Source organism: Cannabis sativa, chromosome 5, assembly GCF_029168945.1.
Source record: "Cannabis sativa cultivar Pink pepper isolate KNU-18-1 chromosome 5, ASM2916894v1, whole genome shotgun sequence".
Taxonomy (NCBI): Eukaryota; Viridiplantae; Streptophyta; class Magnoliopsida; order Rosales; family Cannabaceae; genus Cannabis; species Cannabis sativa.
In genome coordinates, this window is record NC_083605.1 from 20,380,408 (window position 1) to 20,398,849 (window position 18,442).

The 18,442-nt window shown below is 37.3% G+C and overlaps 1 protein-coding gene across 3 annotated transcripts in view; it reads right to left on the reverse strand.

The window, feature by feature from the left end:
• The window catches only part of LOC115716062 (DNA-directed RNA polymerase III subunit 2), a 62,861-nt gene extending 52,540 nt beyond the window's left edge, over positions 1-10,321 (reverse strand). Inside the window, exons 1-11 of one of the 3 annotated variants that reach the window (XM_030644765.2) lie at positions 9,987-10,321; positions 9,753-9,876; positions 9,542-9,663; positions 9,291-9,383; positions 8,946-9,018; positions 8,770-8,860; positions 8,616-8,668; positions 8,255-8,319; positions 7,539-7,647; positions 7,337-7,447; positions 6,627-6,686 (exon numbers count right to left, since the gene is read on the reverse strand). In XM_030644765.2, the coding sequence (XP_030500625.2) occupies positions 6,627-6,686; positions 7,337-7,447; positions 7,539-7,647; positions 8,255-8,319; positions 8,616-8,668; positions 8,770-8,860; positions 8,946-9,018; positions 9,291-9,383; positions 9,542-9,663; positions 9,753-9,876; positions 9,987-9,988 (903 nt within the window). In that variant the 5' untranslated portion in view covers positions 9,989-10,321. The remainder of the gene's footprint in view (positions 1-6,626; positions 6,687-7,336; positions 7,448-7,538; positions 7,648-8,254; positions 8,320-8,615; positions 8,669-8,769; positions 8,861-8,945; positions 9,019-9,290; positions 9,384-9,541; positions 9,664-9,752; positions 9,877-9,986) is intronic. The other 2 variants (XM_061115495.1, XM_061115496.1) reach the window with 2 other exon arrangements.
• Between the last annotated feature and the right edge of the window lie 8,121 nt (positions 10,322-18,442).

Genomic DNA, 18,442 nt, shown 5'->3' on the forward strand with positions numbered 1-18,442 from the left:
CGTAGTCGTTGGTGGGTGCGTGATTCTCGGGAATGCCCACCAATGGGTGTCTCATGATACTCCTTCAAAAACTGGGGTAAGAGAGTGGAATTGGCAGCGAGCACCACTCTTCCCTTGTACCGAAGTTGTCCATGGTCAAGGGAAAACCCGGGAACTTCCTTGTCTTGCTCCAAATCCGCACGGACCTTGGCCAACAAGGGGTCGGCCAGAACCTCTTGGTGGACCACATCCCAATCCAACCACGAAGTTGTGGAAAGAACTGCACAGGTTGCTGGAAGAACCCTGGACAGGGCGTCAGCAGCTTTGTTGGCAATGCCTGGACGGTATTGGATCTCAAAATCAAAGCCCAATAACTTGACTAACCACTTTTGGTGTTCCGCGACACCAAGTGTTGTTCCAAAAGAAATTTCAAGCTTTGTTGATCAGTTCGCACCAAAAACTTCCGACCCAACAAGTATGGCCGCCATTTAAGAATAGCGAGCACTATAGCCATGAGCTCCTTCTCATAAATAGACTTCAATTGAGCGCGGGGTTTCAGCACCTGGCTGAAGTAAGCGAGTGGCCTGCCCTCTTGCATTAGAACAGCCCCAAGACCATAGCCAGAAGCATCGGCTTCAATCACGAAAGGCTTAGAAAAATCCGGAAGAGCCAATATCGGGACAGCCACCAAGGCTTGTTTAAGAGCTTCAAAAGCGGTGGTAGCTTCAGCATTCCAACAAAACTTGTCTTTCTTAAGTTGCTCGGTGAGGGGACGAGCAATGGACCCGTACCCTTGCACAAACTTCCTGTAATACCCTGTGAGACCCAAAAAACCCCGAAGCTCCTTCAAGGTCGTCGGTAAAGGCCAATCTTGCATTGCTTGAACCTTGCTAGAGTCAACACTCACTCCTTCGCCTGAAATAATGTGACCCAAGTACTCCAAGCGCCGTTGAGCAAAGCAACACTTCTTCCGGTTGGCATAGAACTGGTGTTTTTCCAAGGTTGCCAATACCTCGTGCAAATGAGAGATATGGGCTTCCATAGTCGGGCTGTAAACCAGTATGTCATCGAAGAAAACCAGCACGAAACGGCGGAGATAAGGCTTAAAGATCTCATTCATGTTAGCTTGGAAGGTTGCTGGTGCATTGGTGAGTCCGAATGGCATAACCACGGAACTCGCATAATCTTCTTCATGAAGGAAGGCTGTCTTTGGAACATCCTCGGGCCGCACCCGAATTTGGTGGTATCCCGACTTCAAGTCAAGCTTCGTAAACACCTTGGCCCCAAACAACTCATCAAGGAGTTCATCAATCACTGGAATAGGAAACTTATCAGCGATGGTTTCCTTATTGAGAGCCCGATAATCCACACAAATACGCCAACTTCCGTCTTTCTTCTTTACCAATAGCACCGGACTTGAGAAAGGACTCACACTTGGTTGGCAAATTCCCACCTTCAACATCTCACTCACCAATCTTTCAATCTCGTCTTTTTGAATATGGGGATACCGGTATGGCCGAATACTAATTGGGGTTGTTCCAGGGCGAAGGCAAATAGCATGATCACGAGGTCGTGGCGGCGGCAGTGTGTTTGGCATGTCAAAAACCCCAGAATATTGCTGAAGCAGTTCAGCCACCTGTTCTGGCATTAAATCGTCACCTTCTGTGGCACTTGTATGACTCAACTCTACCCACAAGCCTTCCTGCACCACTTGTATCGTTTTCACCATGGTTTTGAGAGAGACCCGAGTCTTATGGAGGGTTGGGTCTCCTCGCAACTCCACTGATCTTCCCCCCACTTTGAATCGCATCACCCCTTCCTTCCAATGGTGATATGTTTCCCCCAATGTCTCCGACCCTTTGAACCCACAGAATCACATCTGTACTTCCCAAAGACAGAGGAAGGAAATCTTCCACAATATCGATAGATTGAAGAGTAATGGGTACCCCAACACAAATTCCTGTCCCCTTTACTGCCTGTCCAGTTCCCATTTGTACTCCATACGAGTCAGTAGGTGAAATAGAGATGTTATGTTTGGCCACCAATGAAGAAGCTATGAAGTTATGAGTAGCCCCACTATCAATTAGAACAACCACCTCTTGACCATAAACACTCCCCATTAATTTCATAGTTTTAGGGGAAGTTAAACCTACCACTGAGTTCAAAGAGACCTCCACCACCTGCGCTTCTGTCTCAGCCCCCTTAGCTTCATCCATGGCTGCCATGTCTTCCAATTCTTCAAAACCATCTTGGACCAAGATGATTTGTAGTTCCGGAGCCTTACACTGGTGACCACGAGCCCAAGGACCATCACACTTGTAGCATACCCCCCTGGCTTTCTTTTCCTGAACCTCCGACTCCGTCAAACGGCGATACCCCTTTGCTGGTGCGTCTCTGGCCACTGTAGTCGCAGGGAATCGGCTGTAATTTCCTGGGCTGTAATTCCCTTGCCAGTTTTGATTTGGTCCTTTAGAAGAAGACCAATTTCGTGGCCCACTGGAATTAATGTTACTGGGCCCACTTGAATTAACATTAGTTACCTTGTTTGGGCCCCCACTCACTGTCGGCCCACCTGGCAGTACCACCTTTGGGTTGGCTTCAACAACCTCCGCCAACTCCATCGTCTTCTCCAAGCCAATGGGTTCCAGCAAACGCAGAGTCCCCTGTATTTCCTCGTTCAGTCCTTTCATGAAGGCCGACTCCAACAATGGCTCTGCGACTGTCCCGATCGTCGCCGTCAAGGCTTCGAACTGCTGGCGGTACTCTTGTACCGTGGTTGTTTGATGCAAGGCCAGAAACCGGTCATACGTGCTTCCCTCGTGCGCTGGCATGAATCGTCGGAGAAGGAGATTCTTCAATTCCCCCCAGCTTCTGATTTCCCGGCGACCGTTCTCCCATCGGAACCAACGAAGTGCCGGTCCTTCCAAGCAAAGAACCGCCGCCTCCAATTGTTCCTCGATTGTAAATCGTTGCAAGCCAAAATACCTCTCTGCCCGATAGGTCCAGTCATCGGGGTCAGATCCCGTGAACACCGGCAATTCAATCTTCCTCGGATGGAACTCAGCCCGTCGCATCCCAACCTCCTCTCTGTTTTGATTTCCCGACCCGCTCGACCCAATCGGAGATGGAGAATTCTTCCCCCTGCGGGCTTCGCGGACCATCGGTTAGCTCGGTTGCAATCGAGCTTGGCCACATCAAATCGAGCTTCTCCCTAATCAACGCGATTCCTTGGTCATGGGCAGTGATCTTCTCCTTCATTGAATTCCATTCCTCTGAAGCTTGCGATTCCTCATCCCCTGCTACCGATTGAACCTGCTCCATCACTTTCTTTGAGCTTCGCGTGTTCGTCATTCACCAAGATTACCCGCTCTGATACCAGTTGATGTACCCTGCTGCTATGAATTAATAATAAAATGCAGTAACAATGGAAGATGAAGAGAGAAAATTACTTCAGTGAGTGTTATTTAATCTCAGAAAACAGAGGATTACAATTTAGAGCCCTATAGGACCCCTGCTGTAAAGAGAAAGTCTCAATACATGCATAAACCCCTTAAACCTCCCAAACCAGCATATAACCAATTACAACTCACTCAACAATTACAATAATACCCTCATAAAGTAAAAGACCACATTACCCTTGAGCAATAGCATTCTTACCTCTCCTAACATAGGTAAAACGTACCTTAGTCCTAACAGTAAGCCTCAAAAATTAAATTGAAAGAATACTTTTAGAAGACCTAAAGATGAATGAAATGTCACAAGGCAGCAGCAAAGAAAGTTTTTTTTTTCTCTATTTTCTTTTTCATTGCTCCGTGGAAGAGAGAAGAAGAGCAGCCATGCTACTGATAAGGAGATGTGTTTAAGAAGAGAGAATTATGTTTTTTAAATTTTATTTGGGCTTTATTCAATTATTTTTAGAAGTTTTATTGGGCTTTTAAGTGTTTTAAGTTGTAGCAGCAGAAATAAACAATGAAATGAGTTGGGCCTGTTTTTAGGGCTCAAATAGACCCAAGTTTAAATCAGTGGTTTGTACGCCTCTTCTCCCTAAACGCCTCAGAGCAAACAAGACCGCCTCAATGGTTGAGGTGTACGCACTGAGGCTTTTTTCACACGCCTCAAGTTGAGGCGCGCCTCAAAAATGCCTTTTTAAACATTGCTAAAAAAAATACCATACTATTTCATTATTTCTTTTTCTTCCCGAGTTAAATGCTTTTACTATTTTTTTTTTGAAAAAGAGAAAGAGGCCTTTGTCTAAGACTGACTCCTCCCCCGTTATATATAGATAGCCTCACTTGTGGCGGAGGAATACCATGATTACAAGTGCTATATCAAAAACATATAAAACATTTGAAACAAAACCAATCCAACGAGACATAAACAATTCAGGTACTATTAAGCCACATTACACAACAATCTCCAATCTCTATTCAAATCTAAGAACGAAAACTGCTCGTAACTTTTAGTTTTATAAATCCAAACAGCTGCCCAAAATCTGACTTTTTCCCATAAATCTTCAACTGAGGCTTCAATCCCTTCAAAAATTCTGTTATTTCTTTCGAGCCAAATAACCTAAATGATTGCTAGAACAGCTGTCCTCCATAGGTATAATCTACCCTTACTACCCCCCACCTTGCTCACCATCATTAATGGGACTGATCCGGGAAGTACCCATTGGATCTCAAAGGCGTTCAGCAGCTTTATCCAAAGTCTTTGAGCAAGACAACACCCCAAGAACAAATGTGCCACTTCTTCACTACTTTTCTTACAACAAACACACCACCCTGGGGACAAGCAAATAAACGGTCGCCTTTTTTGCATCATAGGATGCACATTAATTTTTCCTAATGCCACCAACCATCCAAAGACTTTAACTTTAATAGGACACCTGCTTTTCCATTAAGTCTTCGTTTAAAACAAATCACCAAAATTCTGGTCTGAAGTAAACCAATTGAATGCTGACTTACAAGAGAAAATCCCACTAGGATCTGGTTTCCATAATCTGATATCCTCTGAGATGTTGAGTAGCCTAATATGTTCCAGTAGTTGCAATAAAACAATAAGATTAGGCATTTCCCTCTCCATCAAGTTCCTTCTAAACTTAAAATTCCAGCTTGCAACACAATTTCCTACCTCTCCTTCAATGGCAACAAGATCTTTTATACTCGAATTTTTCACCTTTGATACCACTGCCAGGTCCGGAAAACGACTCTTTAATGTTGTATCTCCAATCCATATATCTTCCCAAAACCGAATAGTTGTACCATTGCCCACTTTAAATTTTACCAACTCCAAAAATTCACCATAGAGATCTGAAATATCCTTCCAAGGACCTCTTGGAGATAGTCTATGACATGATTTAGTATCCCAACAATTTTCTGCTCTCCCATAACGGCTTTTGATCACTTTATGCCATAGTGAGTTTGATTCTAATGGGAATCACCAAAGCCATTTCATAAGTAACCCTTTATTTCTCATGTCTAACCTCCCAATAGCGAGACCTCCCTCATGTTTAGGTCTACACACCTCCTCCCAGGCCACCAAATGATCCCCACCCATTGAATCTCCTCCTTCCCAAAGAAAATCTCTCATCATTTTTTCTAATGAGAGTAAAACCGCTTTTGGAGCTTTAAAGAGAGAGATAATAAATCGGAATAGATGAAAGAACTGATTGAACCAAGGTAAGTCTACCACCCCTGGATAAAAATGAGGATTTCCATCCATCAAGCCTTTTAGCACATTTTCCCAAAATGGGTGCCCAAAACAACTTTTTCCTGGGCGAGCCACCTAAAGGCATTCCAAGATATGACATAGACCAATTCCCTACTTCATATCCAACCTGATTAGCACACAAGGCCACCACACTTTCGTGCATAGAGATACCCAACACTTGGCTTTTACTCATATTTACTTTTAATCCTGAAATAGCACAAAATGCCTCTACAATTCTTACTAGTATATGAAGTGAGGCCTCATCATCTGCAAAAAGAAGCGTATCATCCACGAATTGCAGATGACTGACTTGAATCTTATCCTTGCCCACTAAAAACCCCGAGACATTGCTTGAATTCACAGCTTGGTCAATCATCCTTCCAAGTACGTCTACCACTAACGTAAAAAGAAAAGGTGAGAGTGGGTCACCTTGTCTAAGGCCACGAGATCCTTTGAATTTTCCCCATGTTCTTCCATTCACAAATAAGGAGAATGATGTTGACGAGATAAATCCTCTAATCCATTTCCTCCAAGTTTCCCCAAACCCCTTCCTTGATGCTTTTACTATAAAAAGTCATTAAATTCCAATAATCCCTCTTTTAACTTCAAGTTTGGATTTTGAGTTAATCCATTAATCTAAGGGATTGTTTAGTTCCAATCGTAGAACTGATGCCATGATTTTCCCATCAAACTCTAACTTTACTTTCAGTTTTAATACAACATGATTTTCCCATTAAACTCTAGCTTTACTTTCAGTTTTAATATATTAAAATAGAGTTTTTCCTCCCTATTATATTTATGTTTGGGGTATGATTCCTCACAAGACCTAGACAGTAATTTTCTTAAGTACTTTCCTCCCTAAGATTATAGAGTTCAGAAGTAGAGAAAGAACTTAACATTAGACATCATATTCTTTAGAGATTACAATGAAACCTTACCTTTGACTCAAGGTACTCCAAAGCTTGTTCTTTTGTATAAATTCCTTCCTTCACACATTCCTGAAATCAAAGCAATATCCTAAAGGTAAGAATAACAAAGAAGTTGGGAAACAAAGAAATGCTCAACAGTAGAAACAGTCTAGAAATTCTCTCATCATAATCTGTCATACATAACGTAGTTATTAACTGGTCGCAAGCAAAATAGTATACTTATTAAAATTTATAAATTCTAACTAGTTACAACTTTTTAATGTAAAAGAAAACAAAAGCCCAAGATATTTCAAAATGTATATGACAAAGAGGTATTGAAAAAAAAAAGATAGGGCATGATCATGATTTACGACCTAGAATGCCAGTATAATAAGAGATTGATCCACATGGGTTCTTGTTGAGAAAATATAAGCTACCTATTGTAAGGTGGTTTGACGCTTTGAATGTTAGTTGTTAAGCATAAATTGAGGTTTATAAATATATTTTTAGAGCAAAGGATCATTTCTTTTAGGTAAGAGGAGCTCATTGCTGTATAAATAGAGAAATTTCATTCACCTTTCTATGCATTTATGGGGTTGGGATATTTAATATCCTTTTACAAACCAAATTATCCAGGTAGTATATTATTGGTTGGATATTGGTCTTACCATGTACCTATTGACCAAAAAAGTTTCAATTTTATGCTTGATGAAAATACAAATCCTTAAATAGATTGCTACCTCAATAGATGGCATAAGGAGGCCACTATATCGAGGATCTCTTCCAAGCATTTGAACTACTTCTTGATCACTCTGCATTCCCATGGCTTTCATGACCACCATAATAGGAATCTATACAAAATTATCATAAAGAAAATTGATTCAGTCACATAATGAGATTGGGGTGCAAATAATAATTATTATTATGTTTACAGGATTAAACCTTTTTTGTTGAAAATTGATTGAGCATCAAATACAACTTCCCGTTTTCCATTTGTATAATAGTTTTGCTCCTTACTGCCTCAGAGCTGCTTGTAACAGATGCATTTACGCTGAACAAGAAAAGATCCATGTGCCAATGTGACAAAGCATAAAGGAACTAAAACTGAGAGTCACAAGTAATAAGAAGAAATAAGCTACAAAATTTCAATGGATGAATTGTATACGGGTTTGGGAGAAAAATAACTTTCAAATGCTAACTTGACTGGCAAAATCAAATCAATAATTGTACATCATCATGGATTTCTTTTTCAAAGAAATTTAGACAGATTGCTTTCTGTAATTGATTATGGGAAGCAGTCTAAAATCTTCTTTTATCTAAACAATGAAAAGGTCTGCAATTCTTGTAACCATGGTTCTCCTCTGCCACAAGTGAGGACTTTCAATGTATAACGGGCAGGGACCTGTCTAAGACAAGGGGTTCCTTGCTCTTTTCAAAAAAAAAATGAAAAGGTCTTAACAGAACCTACTATGCATGGATTCAAAATTTTAAATCATATATATGACATAAGTTGTGAGATGGAAAAATAACTAGCAAAAGAAATGAAACCATATTAAATTGATGATAGACTTATATTAGTAATCCATTAAAAGCCTGAACACTAAATGGAACCAAACTATACTAAAAACAGGTATAAAAAATCAAAATCAAATACTTACTTCCCCTTCTTGTCTGTATCAATTATTATCCTATTTTTAGATAGTTGCTCTTGTATAAGAAGCACCTGGAAGAAGTGGCTTAGTCACAACATGGTAGTATAGAATGATCAACAAAGAAACAAATCAATAACCAAGCATCCCCATGTAAAACAAAAACAAAAACTCTCCAAGTTTAGTATATTTTTCGAGAAAAGAAATGACATGCAACTTTCTTTTTCATATGAAACAACACTCATACACAAACTAGAAGATGCTTGTGCAAAAAGAAAATTACAAAATCATTTCTGAAAAAGATTGAGAATCAAATTCAATTCTATGATGATCCTACATATTGGCAATTCTACTGTAGCTAGAACTTCACCTTTTCAGTTCCTTTGATTACAAAATATCCTCCAGGATCAAGTGGACATTCCCCTTTAGTCAGCAGGAAACACATGCAGAAGATATTTAAGAAGCGTCAATGTGAAGTATTTCAAATTCAACAAATAAGAATTTTTCATATCAAGCACACAAACCAAGTTTTGCAAGTTCAGCTTCATCTTTTCCATATAAGACACAGCAGCAACTACGCAACATGATAGGCATTCTTCCAATAATGACGTCATTCTGCAAAACAAATAAGATAGTAGAATGCAGAGATATGTGTTCTGAAACAACCCCATGTTACCATGTATGAAATGTTTGTGCTTACCTTTTCTACTTTAGATTTTAAGTGGTGACTTCCTTCAATATATTCAACATCGACTTTAATTGGAGCAGCATACCTAAATTTATAACTCAATATATAATCAAAATACCCCAAAAAAATGCAAATCTGAAGAAAATAATAATTGAACATTAGCAAATCCACAACTCAAACAGATAGGGAGTGACCATGTGAAGTAATAATTTAAATAAGAAATTAGAAGAAATTGCATAAAACTCCATGTCAAATAGGGAAATAGAAACCAATTTCCAAACAAAAACACATTTGATAGCAAAGTGAAATTCAGAATTGAGTATTCAAATAAATATAATAAAGATAAAGATAGCTCACGTCATGTCAGATAATCGACATGTTTGGGGTTCTAGTTTTTCACTAACACCATCCAATGTAACAGATGGCTCGCCAATTCGAATATCTTTAAACCTACACCAAACAAAGACAAAAAGTTATAAACTTCAGCACCCTTGAGGTGATATTCGAACAATCAAATAAACCAAAGTTTCAAAACTGAATGAGCATTAACGAACATCAGAAAGAGTATATGATTATATTGAATACTTGAATGTAACAGTAAACATAACCTGAGATAAATACTTGGGTCGACACTTGACACAATACGATCATTGGCACGCACAATCTTTTTTATTTCAGTATTGATAAAGTAATTAAAGGAATCCAAGTGTTGTTTAACCAAACCCCTTATCTGCAAAGCCATTAAACAGCAAAGATGAAAAGGCAATAACAACTTTAAAAGTTGTTCCAAGTAAATAAAATTACTTCCAGTTAGCATACCTTCAAAAATTCAGGAAGTAATTGAAACTTGTCCACAGCAGATTTAATTGGAGCAGCTAGAAACTGCTTATCAATGGGGGAACTTTTGATAGGAGAATCAGGAATTTTACCACCATTATTAGACCTACATATCAATTCAAACTCATAATTTTAATAAGTCTAATCAAAGCACATGTAAATTAACCTCAAAATCTCAATGATATTTACATTAACAAAAAAAACTACTAAACATACATTTCGGTGAAAGAGGCTTCTACAGTTTTATTCAAAAACAAGGTGAACTTAAAAGCCCTATTCCGGAAGTGAGAGACCACTCGGCAATCGCAGGTGGTGTGCGGCTAAGGGCAGAATGCAGAGAGTTGTGAAACTGAGGTTTTTAGAGAGGTTTAACGAATGTTCACTGAGAAGTGAGGCCAAGGTTTCAATGGCCGGGTCGGGTAGAGTTGCTAAGCATGGGGAGAAAGGCTATTGTGGTTTGTGGAACACAATTTAAATTTATATGGGGATGTGGACAAAGTGTGTTGATGAGGAGAGTCGGCCGTGGGGGTAAAGGAGGGTGACCCGTTAACTCTCTCGTTAAATTTAGAGGAATTTACATGAATGTGGATTTTGAAAAGTTTTTTACTATGGTAGGTTTAAGTTTGACTATTTTTTATTGTATTTTGTTATTTTTGGATTTTTGTATGACTTAGATCCGCTGTAAATGATCTTTCAAATCCCATATTTAAGGTACACCCAAGCAATCGTGTGAGCAATGTACACCACGATTGTTGGAGCTCAAAATCTGCCATTGCAAGCAGTCGTCGACGCCAGCCATACCCTACCAACCGTCCAACAAACGAAGATGATTGAGATGGTTCACACTTTGAATTTTGAAATGAAGAAAGTTGAAAGTAGGTAGGTTTTTTCTTCACACAATTCAGAGTTGTATCGATCATACATTCTCTCCTCTAACAAGTGTATTAGGTCGTTTATTTTGTTACTGATATGAGATTTTGGTAGTTATGAGATTATTTAGGTCTTGAAAAAGTTTGGAATTTTTGAGTTGGTTTGATTTGATTTGTGATTTTGGGATCTTTCATTCATATGTTCTTTCAAACTCTTTGAATAGTTAGGAGTTTAATTAGATTTTTATTTACATAGTAATACATATAACTTGAATGTTTTTAGTTAAAAACATGATATTCACTATTTGATTAATTCTCAGCTCATTTTCAATATGACCCAGAGTAAATTCATTTATAGAAAATTTGGTACAAGACCAGTACAAAGGAAATACAACCAACGTCTCTTTACAGCTGTAAACAATACAAGAAAAATATTCTAACAGAAATGATTTTCTAATGATTGCAATGATAAGGACAGGTAACAAAAGGTGAAACCTCAGCAATCCAGAAATAACACGCAAGTGATAATTCAACAGTAAAGAGAAAAAGAATTGGCTGCAATCATGTGAAGCAGTAGTAGCTACAATTTGGTGATGGCATAATGTTGATACAGCACATTGGCAAAAGATGTTATTCCTTAACATCTCCCCTTAAACGAAAGGGTGAGATTCTCACACCGAGTTTGTCCATAAGGAAAGCAAATTGAGAATATGATAGACTTTTAGTGAGGCAGTCAACATCTTGGTCATGCGAGGGGATGTATCTAACTTCCAATTGTTTCTGTAGAACTTTATCTCGGTCAAAGTGTATGTCAATTTTAGTGTGTTTTGTTCTGGCATGGAAGATTGGATTTGAAGCCAGCGCACTTGCACTCATGTTATCGCACCATGTAATTGAGTGTGATACAAGTGGAAATTCAAGCTCTTTAAGTAATGATTCTATCCAGGAGATTTCGACTGCAAGCTAAGGCACAATACTCCTACTCGATACTTGACCTTGATACAACTGGCTGCTTCTTGGAAGACCACGAGACCAAAGTATCCCCAAAATAGACACAGTGTCCTGCTACTGAACGTCTATCATCAGGGCAACACGCCCAATCAACATCGAAAAATCCATTGATGGTTAGTTTGTCACTGCAGCTTATATGCAGCCCTTTGTGTTTTGTTCCTTGCAGGTATGTTAAAATTCTTTTGGCTCCACTCTAATGCACAGTGGTAGGTGACTGAAGGAATTGACTTAGTTTATTGGTGGCATACGGAATATCAGGTCTTGTATGACTTAGATATTGCAATGCACCAATGATGCTCATGTACAAAGTTGCATTTTGCATTGGACATCAGCTTTTGACATTGGTTTTCAGCAGTCATTGGAGTAGGACAAGGCTTCATGTTTCCCATGTTAACTCTCTTCAGTACATCCTCAATATACTTAGTTTGAGTTAGGTAGAATCCTGAGACATCTTTAAAGACTTCAATATCGAGAAAGTAATGTAATGGACCCAAGTCTTTAAGTGTGAACTGTTTGTTCAATTCAGCAATGAAGGTCTTCATTTTGTCACTGTCATTACTAGTAACAATTATGTCATCGACATAAATCAATGCTAGTATTATGGTTTTTCCAGACCTGTAGAAAAATAGAGAAGTGTCCAATTTGGAATTTTTAAAACCCCATTGTTGTAGCCTTGCTCTTAGTTTTTCAAACCAGGCTCTAGGTGCTTGTCTCAATCCATAGAGATATTTGTTGAATTTGCACACAAAATGTTCTTTTCCTTTCTCTTCAAAGCCTTGTGGTTGCATCATGTATACATTCTCTTCAAGAACTCCATTTAAGAAGGCATTGTTTATGTCTAGCTGCCTCACTTCCCATCCTCTTGAAGCTGCTATAGTTAACACAATTCGAACTGTGGCAGCCTTGATTACTGGACTAAAGGTTTTACCATAGTCTATGTCTGGCCTTTGGTGAAAACCTTTGGCCACAAGGCTCGCCTTAAGTTGTTGAAGTGTGCCATCAGCATTTCCTTTCTCTTTGAACACCCATTTGTTACTAACCAGATTGTAGTGCTTTGAAGGTGCATGGTACTAGAACCCATGTTTTGTTTCTTTTTTAAGGCCTGGACTTCGTTGTCCATTGCATTTGACCAGCCATGGTGTTGAAGAGCATCCTCCACACTGTTGGGTTGTGGAATTATATTTTACCAGGAACTTAGATCTACTCACAAGTATGTTGATTTAACAACCTAAATATGAACTTCTAAAACGATAAACAAAACACATAAAAGTTAAGAATAACTTACAGTGATGGCAACGGAATTAAGTGTCTCCTTCCACTCAGATCTCTAACCCTTGATTCCTGTCTGTAACAGAGTATAATCAAGATCTGAGCCCGATTCTCCTTCAGTTGGATGTGATCCTTCACAGTCTTCCAAACTATGATTGAGGTACTGAGTGATGTGTGTGGGCACTTCTCTCTCACAAGGATTTTTGAAATTCTCTCTATTTTTCTCTCTTGAATTTCGTGTATAGTGATTGCATACAAAGACATGCCAAGAGTGAAGAGAGGGGCGGCTATATATAGGAAAAGGGAGAGCACAACTTTCCAAATAAGCAGTTTCCTCTTTTACTGTGTAATTGATTGACTGCCTTATTTAGTGTAATCCACCACTTTCCTATTTTTGCTAGGCTTTGATTAGCAATTGCATGGCAATTAAAATTGAAAATAATAATTGGGAAACATGCCAAGGGTGGCTGGCCATGGTGTGATATGGGCCTCACTTGGATTTTACAGTTTCCTCAATTTTATTTCTATTTCACCAAAAATGCTATTTTTCCAATTCTAATCATTTAAATGCCGAAACTAATTATTTAATAACTAAAATAGATTATTAAATAATATTGTCATTTAATATAATTATTAATTAGACATGCAAAGTCTCTCAATTAGTAATTAAACCTAGAAACCCTTTTATTTACAATTTCATCCTTAAACTGTGAGAATTCACACATTAGACATAGTCTAACTTTTAGAATTATAATTGATTAATCATAAATCAATTATAGAGTCTTACAAACAGTATAGTCTCAACTAGAATGGGGACCATGGATCTATATGCTGAGCTTCTAATAAGTTGAACCGATTTACCAAGTAAATCCCTAACTTATTAATTCCTTGTTGAATCCACTCTTAGAACTTGGAATTGCACTCTCAGACTTATATAGAGCATATTATATGTTTCACGATATCAATATGCTATCTCATTAACCATTGTTATAATCTTAATGTGATTAAAAGATCCTCTATATAGATGATTTACATCAAGATGGGACCAATTTACCGTTTACACCCCTCAATGTATTTTGCCCCTTTGAACACTTAGTTACATGTAAATGATGTTTTAGTGATCTAATATATAGTCACTGAGACAAGAGCTCATCCATTTACTTCTATTTAACTAAGCTCGAAGGGAATCAACACTTTACTTCTATACACCAGTAGAAGCTATAGATTCCATATTTATGTTCAGCACTCCCACTCAGTTATGCTATCATGTTTCCAAAATATACGTATCACCCTGACCCAAAAGTAGGCTTAACTAATAAATCAAAGAACATGAATAGCACTCCCGAGATTGAGCCTAAGCATATCAGGATTTAGATTCTCTTAATCTAAGATCAACTTATGATATTGACTTGGAAAGATACAACGGTAAGTTTACAATATCTTTGACCAAGTTCAATATCGGTCCAGTCCAATGTATACTCCATACATTCGAAACTAGTATGCTTTACCAATGTTCTGGAAAGAACATAACACTTACTCCAAGTGTAAGTATACTTCATCGCTGATTATCACATCAGTGTAAATCCAAAACCCTGATGAACAGGGACCAAATCTTTAGAATCATATAATCACAATCACATTCCACTGTATTGACAATACTGTAATTGTGAATAACTATATGTTCTGGATTTAACTAATTTTTTGCATATATCAAATATATATTATTGGAATTTAGTTTACCAGGATCTGTTGGAAATTATTTTACTAGGATCTTAGATCTACTCACAAGTATGTTGATTAACACCCTAAATATGAACTTTCTAAAACGATGAAATAAACACATATAAAGTTTAGGAAACCTTACATTGGGTGCAGCGGAATATAATGACTCCTTCCATTCAGATATCTAGCCCTTGATTCCTTTCTGTAGCAGAGCATTATCAATATCTGAACCTGGATCTCTTTCTCTGAATCTTTGATGCTGAAACTCCTTCTTGCTGAAAGTCTTTCTTCACGATCTTCCTCACTATGATTGAGGTATCACTTGCTGTGTGTGGGCACTACTCATACACTAAGGATTTCGAAATTCAAGAGGAAGAGAGAGAGAGTGGGTTCGGCCAAAGATAGGGAGAGAGAAGGCTCAGGTTTTTCTGATTCAGAAAGTGTCAGAAGAAAAGTGTGTAATTTTCTTGAAGCCTTCACTATCTATTTATAGCATTCCACTAGGGTTAGGTTTGAATTATTTGGCATTAAAATAATGAAAATATCAGAGGTAAAAACCCTACAAAAGTGGCCGACCCTACACAGTGGATTTGGGCCTCACTTTTTGCAATTTTGCAGTTTTATCTTTTTTGCATATGATTTTCTCAAAAACGCCAATTTTCTAATTCAACCATTTAAATGCCAATTCTAACTATTTAATAACTATAAAGAATTATAAAATAATATTGTCATTTATCATATTTATTAATTGAACCATACAAAGTATCACAATTAACAAATATGCCCCTAAAACTCTTTCTTTACAATTTCGCCCTTACTTAGTGAAAAATTCACAAATAGACATAGTCTAATTTGAGAATTATAATTGATTAATCAAAACCAATTATATGAGTCTTACAAGCAATATTATCTCAACTAGTGCGGGGACCATGGGTCTATATAACCGAGCTTCCAATAAGTAGATCAAGAATTTAGCACTAAAATTCACTAACTTATTAATTCTTCGTTGAATCCACGCATAGAACTTAGAATTGCACTCTCAGTATATAGAATGCTCTATATGTTCCACCATATAGACACATCATTAGTTATCCATTGTTGTAATCCTAATTTGATCAATGATCCTCTATATGAATGATCTACATTGTAAAGGGATTAGATTACCGTTACACCCTACAATGTATTTTATCCTTAAAACACTTGACCCATTTCAGCTTATGTGAAATGAGTACTCCACCATTTATGTTCGTTTGGTCAAGCTCGAAGGAGATCATCCTTTGCTTACTATTCGCCAGATAGAAGCTATAGATTCCATGTTTATGATAGCGCTCCCACTCAATTGCACTACCGTGTTCCCAAAATGTACGTATCACCCGGACCTAAAAGTAGGCTTAACTAACAAATCAAAGAACACGAATAGCCTCTCGAGATTGAGCCTAATCATATCAGGATTAAGATCATTTGATCTAGGATCAACTAGGCGATATTGACTTGAATAGATATTACGGTAAGTTTAATAAATCTAAGTCAAAGTTCAATATCGGTCCCTTCCGATGCATACTCCATGCATCCAACCTGAGCTTTACTTTAACCAATGCTCTGGAAAGAACATAACACTTCTCCAAATGCAAGTAAACTCTGTTGTAGATTATCATATCAGTAAAACCCTATGTCTGATAAATCTAGGAAACTTTATTCACATAGTCATGTTTACTTTCCAATGTGTTGACGACACAATAAACAGGATCAAGTATGTGAAAAGGGTTTCAGATGAATTTATACATTATGTACATATAATCATGAAATAAATCATGTGAACCATGCAACATTAAATGTTATTTCTGATCTATATTAATGAGTAAATCTGATTATATTGAAATGAGTTTTATTTAGGGCATAAAACCCAACAGGATCTAGATTTACTAACAAGTATGTTGGATTAACAACCTAATATGAATTCTAAAACAATGAAAATAAACACATATAAAGTAAAGAAAACCTTACAGTGGGTGCAGCGGAATAATATGACTCCTTCCATTCAGATCTCTAGCCCTTGATTCCTTTCTGTAGCAGAGCATAATCAAGATCTGAATATGGATCTTCTTTTCTCCTTCTTTGATGCAGAATTTCCATAGTCTTTCATACTATGATTGGGATACCACTTGATGTGTGTGGGCACTACTCATCACTCAAGGAATTTCGAAAACAGAGAAGAAAGAAAGAGTGAGAGTGGCGGCTTGCCAGTGTTTGAGAAAATAATCAATAAAGTGTGTCACAAACCTGAAGCCTTTACCTTCTATTTATAGAATACCACATAGGGTTAAAGTTGAATTATTTGGCATTTAAAATTGAAAAATAAAATGAGAAATAGGGGTAAAGGTGGCCGGCCATGTATTCAGGAAACACAAGCCTTCCACTTTTTCCAACTTTCCTATTTCATCATTTCTAGTTTCCCATTTTCTCAAAGATTGCCAATTCTCTCTTTCAACTACATAAATGTCAAATCTAATTATTTAATAACTAATTAATTATTAAATAATATATTGTCATTTATTTTTTTTATTTATTAATAAAAACTAATCAAAGTTTCTCAATTAATAAATATACCCTTTAAACTCTCTATTTCCTGTTTTACCCTTACTTAGTGAAAATTCACAAAGTAGACATAGTCTAACTTTTAGAATTTTAATTGATTAATTAAAGTCAATTAACTGAGTCTTACAAGTAGTATGGTCTCAACTATTATGGGGACCATGGGTCTATATAACCGAGCTTCCAATAAGTCGAATTGAATTTACCAAGTAAATTCCCTAACTTATTAATTCCTCATTGAATCCACACTTAGAACTTGGAATTGCACTCTCAGTCATATAGAACGCTCTATATGTTCCACGATATAGACACGTCATTAGTTATCCATTGTTATAACCCTAATGTGATCAATGATCATCTATATAGATGATCTACATTGAAAAGGCACTACTGTTACCGCTACACCTTCAATGTATTTTATCCTTAAAACACTTAACCCTGTATAAATGATATTTCAGCTAAGTGAAATGAGATCTCCACCATTTATTTTCGTTTGATTAAGCTCGAAGGAAATCATCTTTTACTTTCTATTTGCGAGATAGAAGCTATAGATTCCATATTTATGTTAGCGCTCCCACTCAATTGCACTACCGTGTTCCCAAAATGTACGTATCACCTTGACCCAAAAGTAGGCTTAACTAACAAATCAAAGAACACGGATAACACTCTTGAGATTGAACCTAACCATATCAGGATTAAGATCATTTGATCTAGGATCAACAGGTGATATTGAATTGAATAGATATTACTGTAAGTTTTAATATATCTAATCAAAGTTCAATATCGGTCCCTTTCGATGTATACTCCATACATCCGATACTGGTAAACTTTGCCAATGTCTTGGAAAGGACATAACACTTTTCCAAGGTGTAAGAATACCTATCGCTGATTATACCATGTCAGTCTAAATCCAGTGTTCTGACAAATCATGGAATAAACTTTTGAACATATAATTAAGATTATATTCCACTGTGCTGACAACACTATAATCTTAACAAACTCATATGTTCTGGACTTAAAAAGAATTCATACATTATATACATATAATCATGAAATAAATCATGCGAACCATGCAACATAAAATGTTTTTTTTGATCTTTATTAATAAGTAAATCTGATTATATTGAAATGAGTTTTATTTAGGGCACAAAACCCAACATATATATTAAACCATAAACATGTAACATACATGTAATCATAAATCACTTC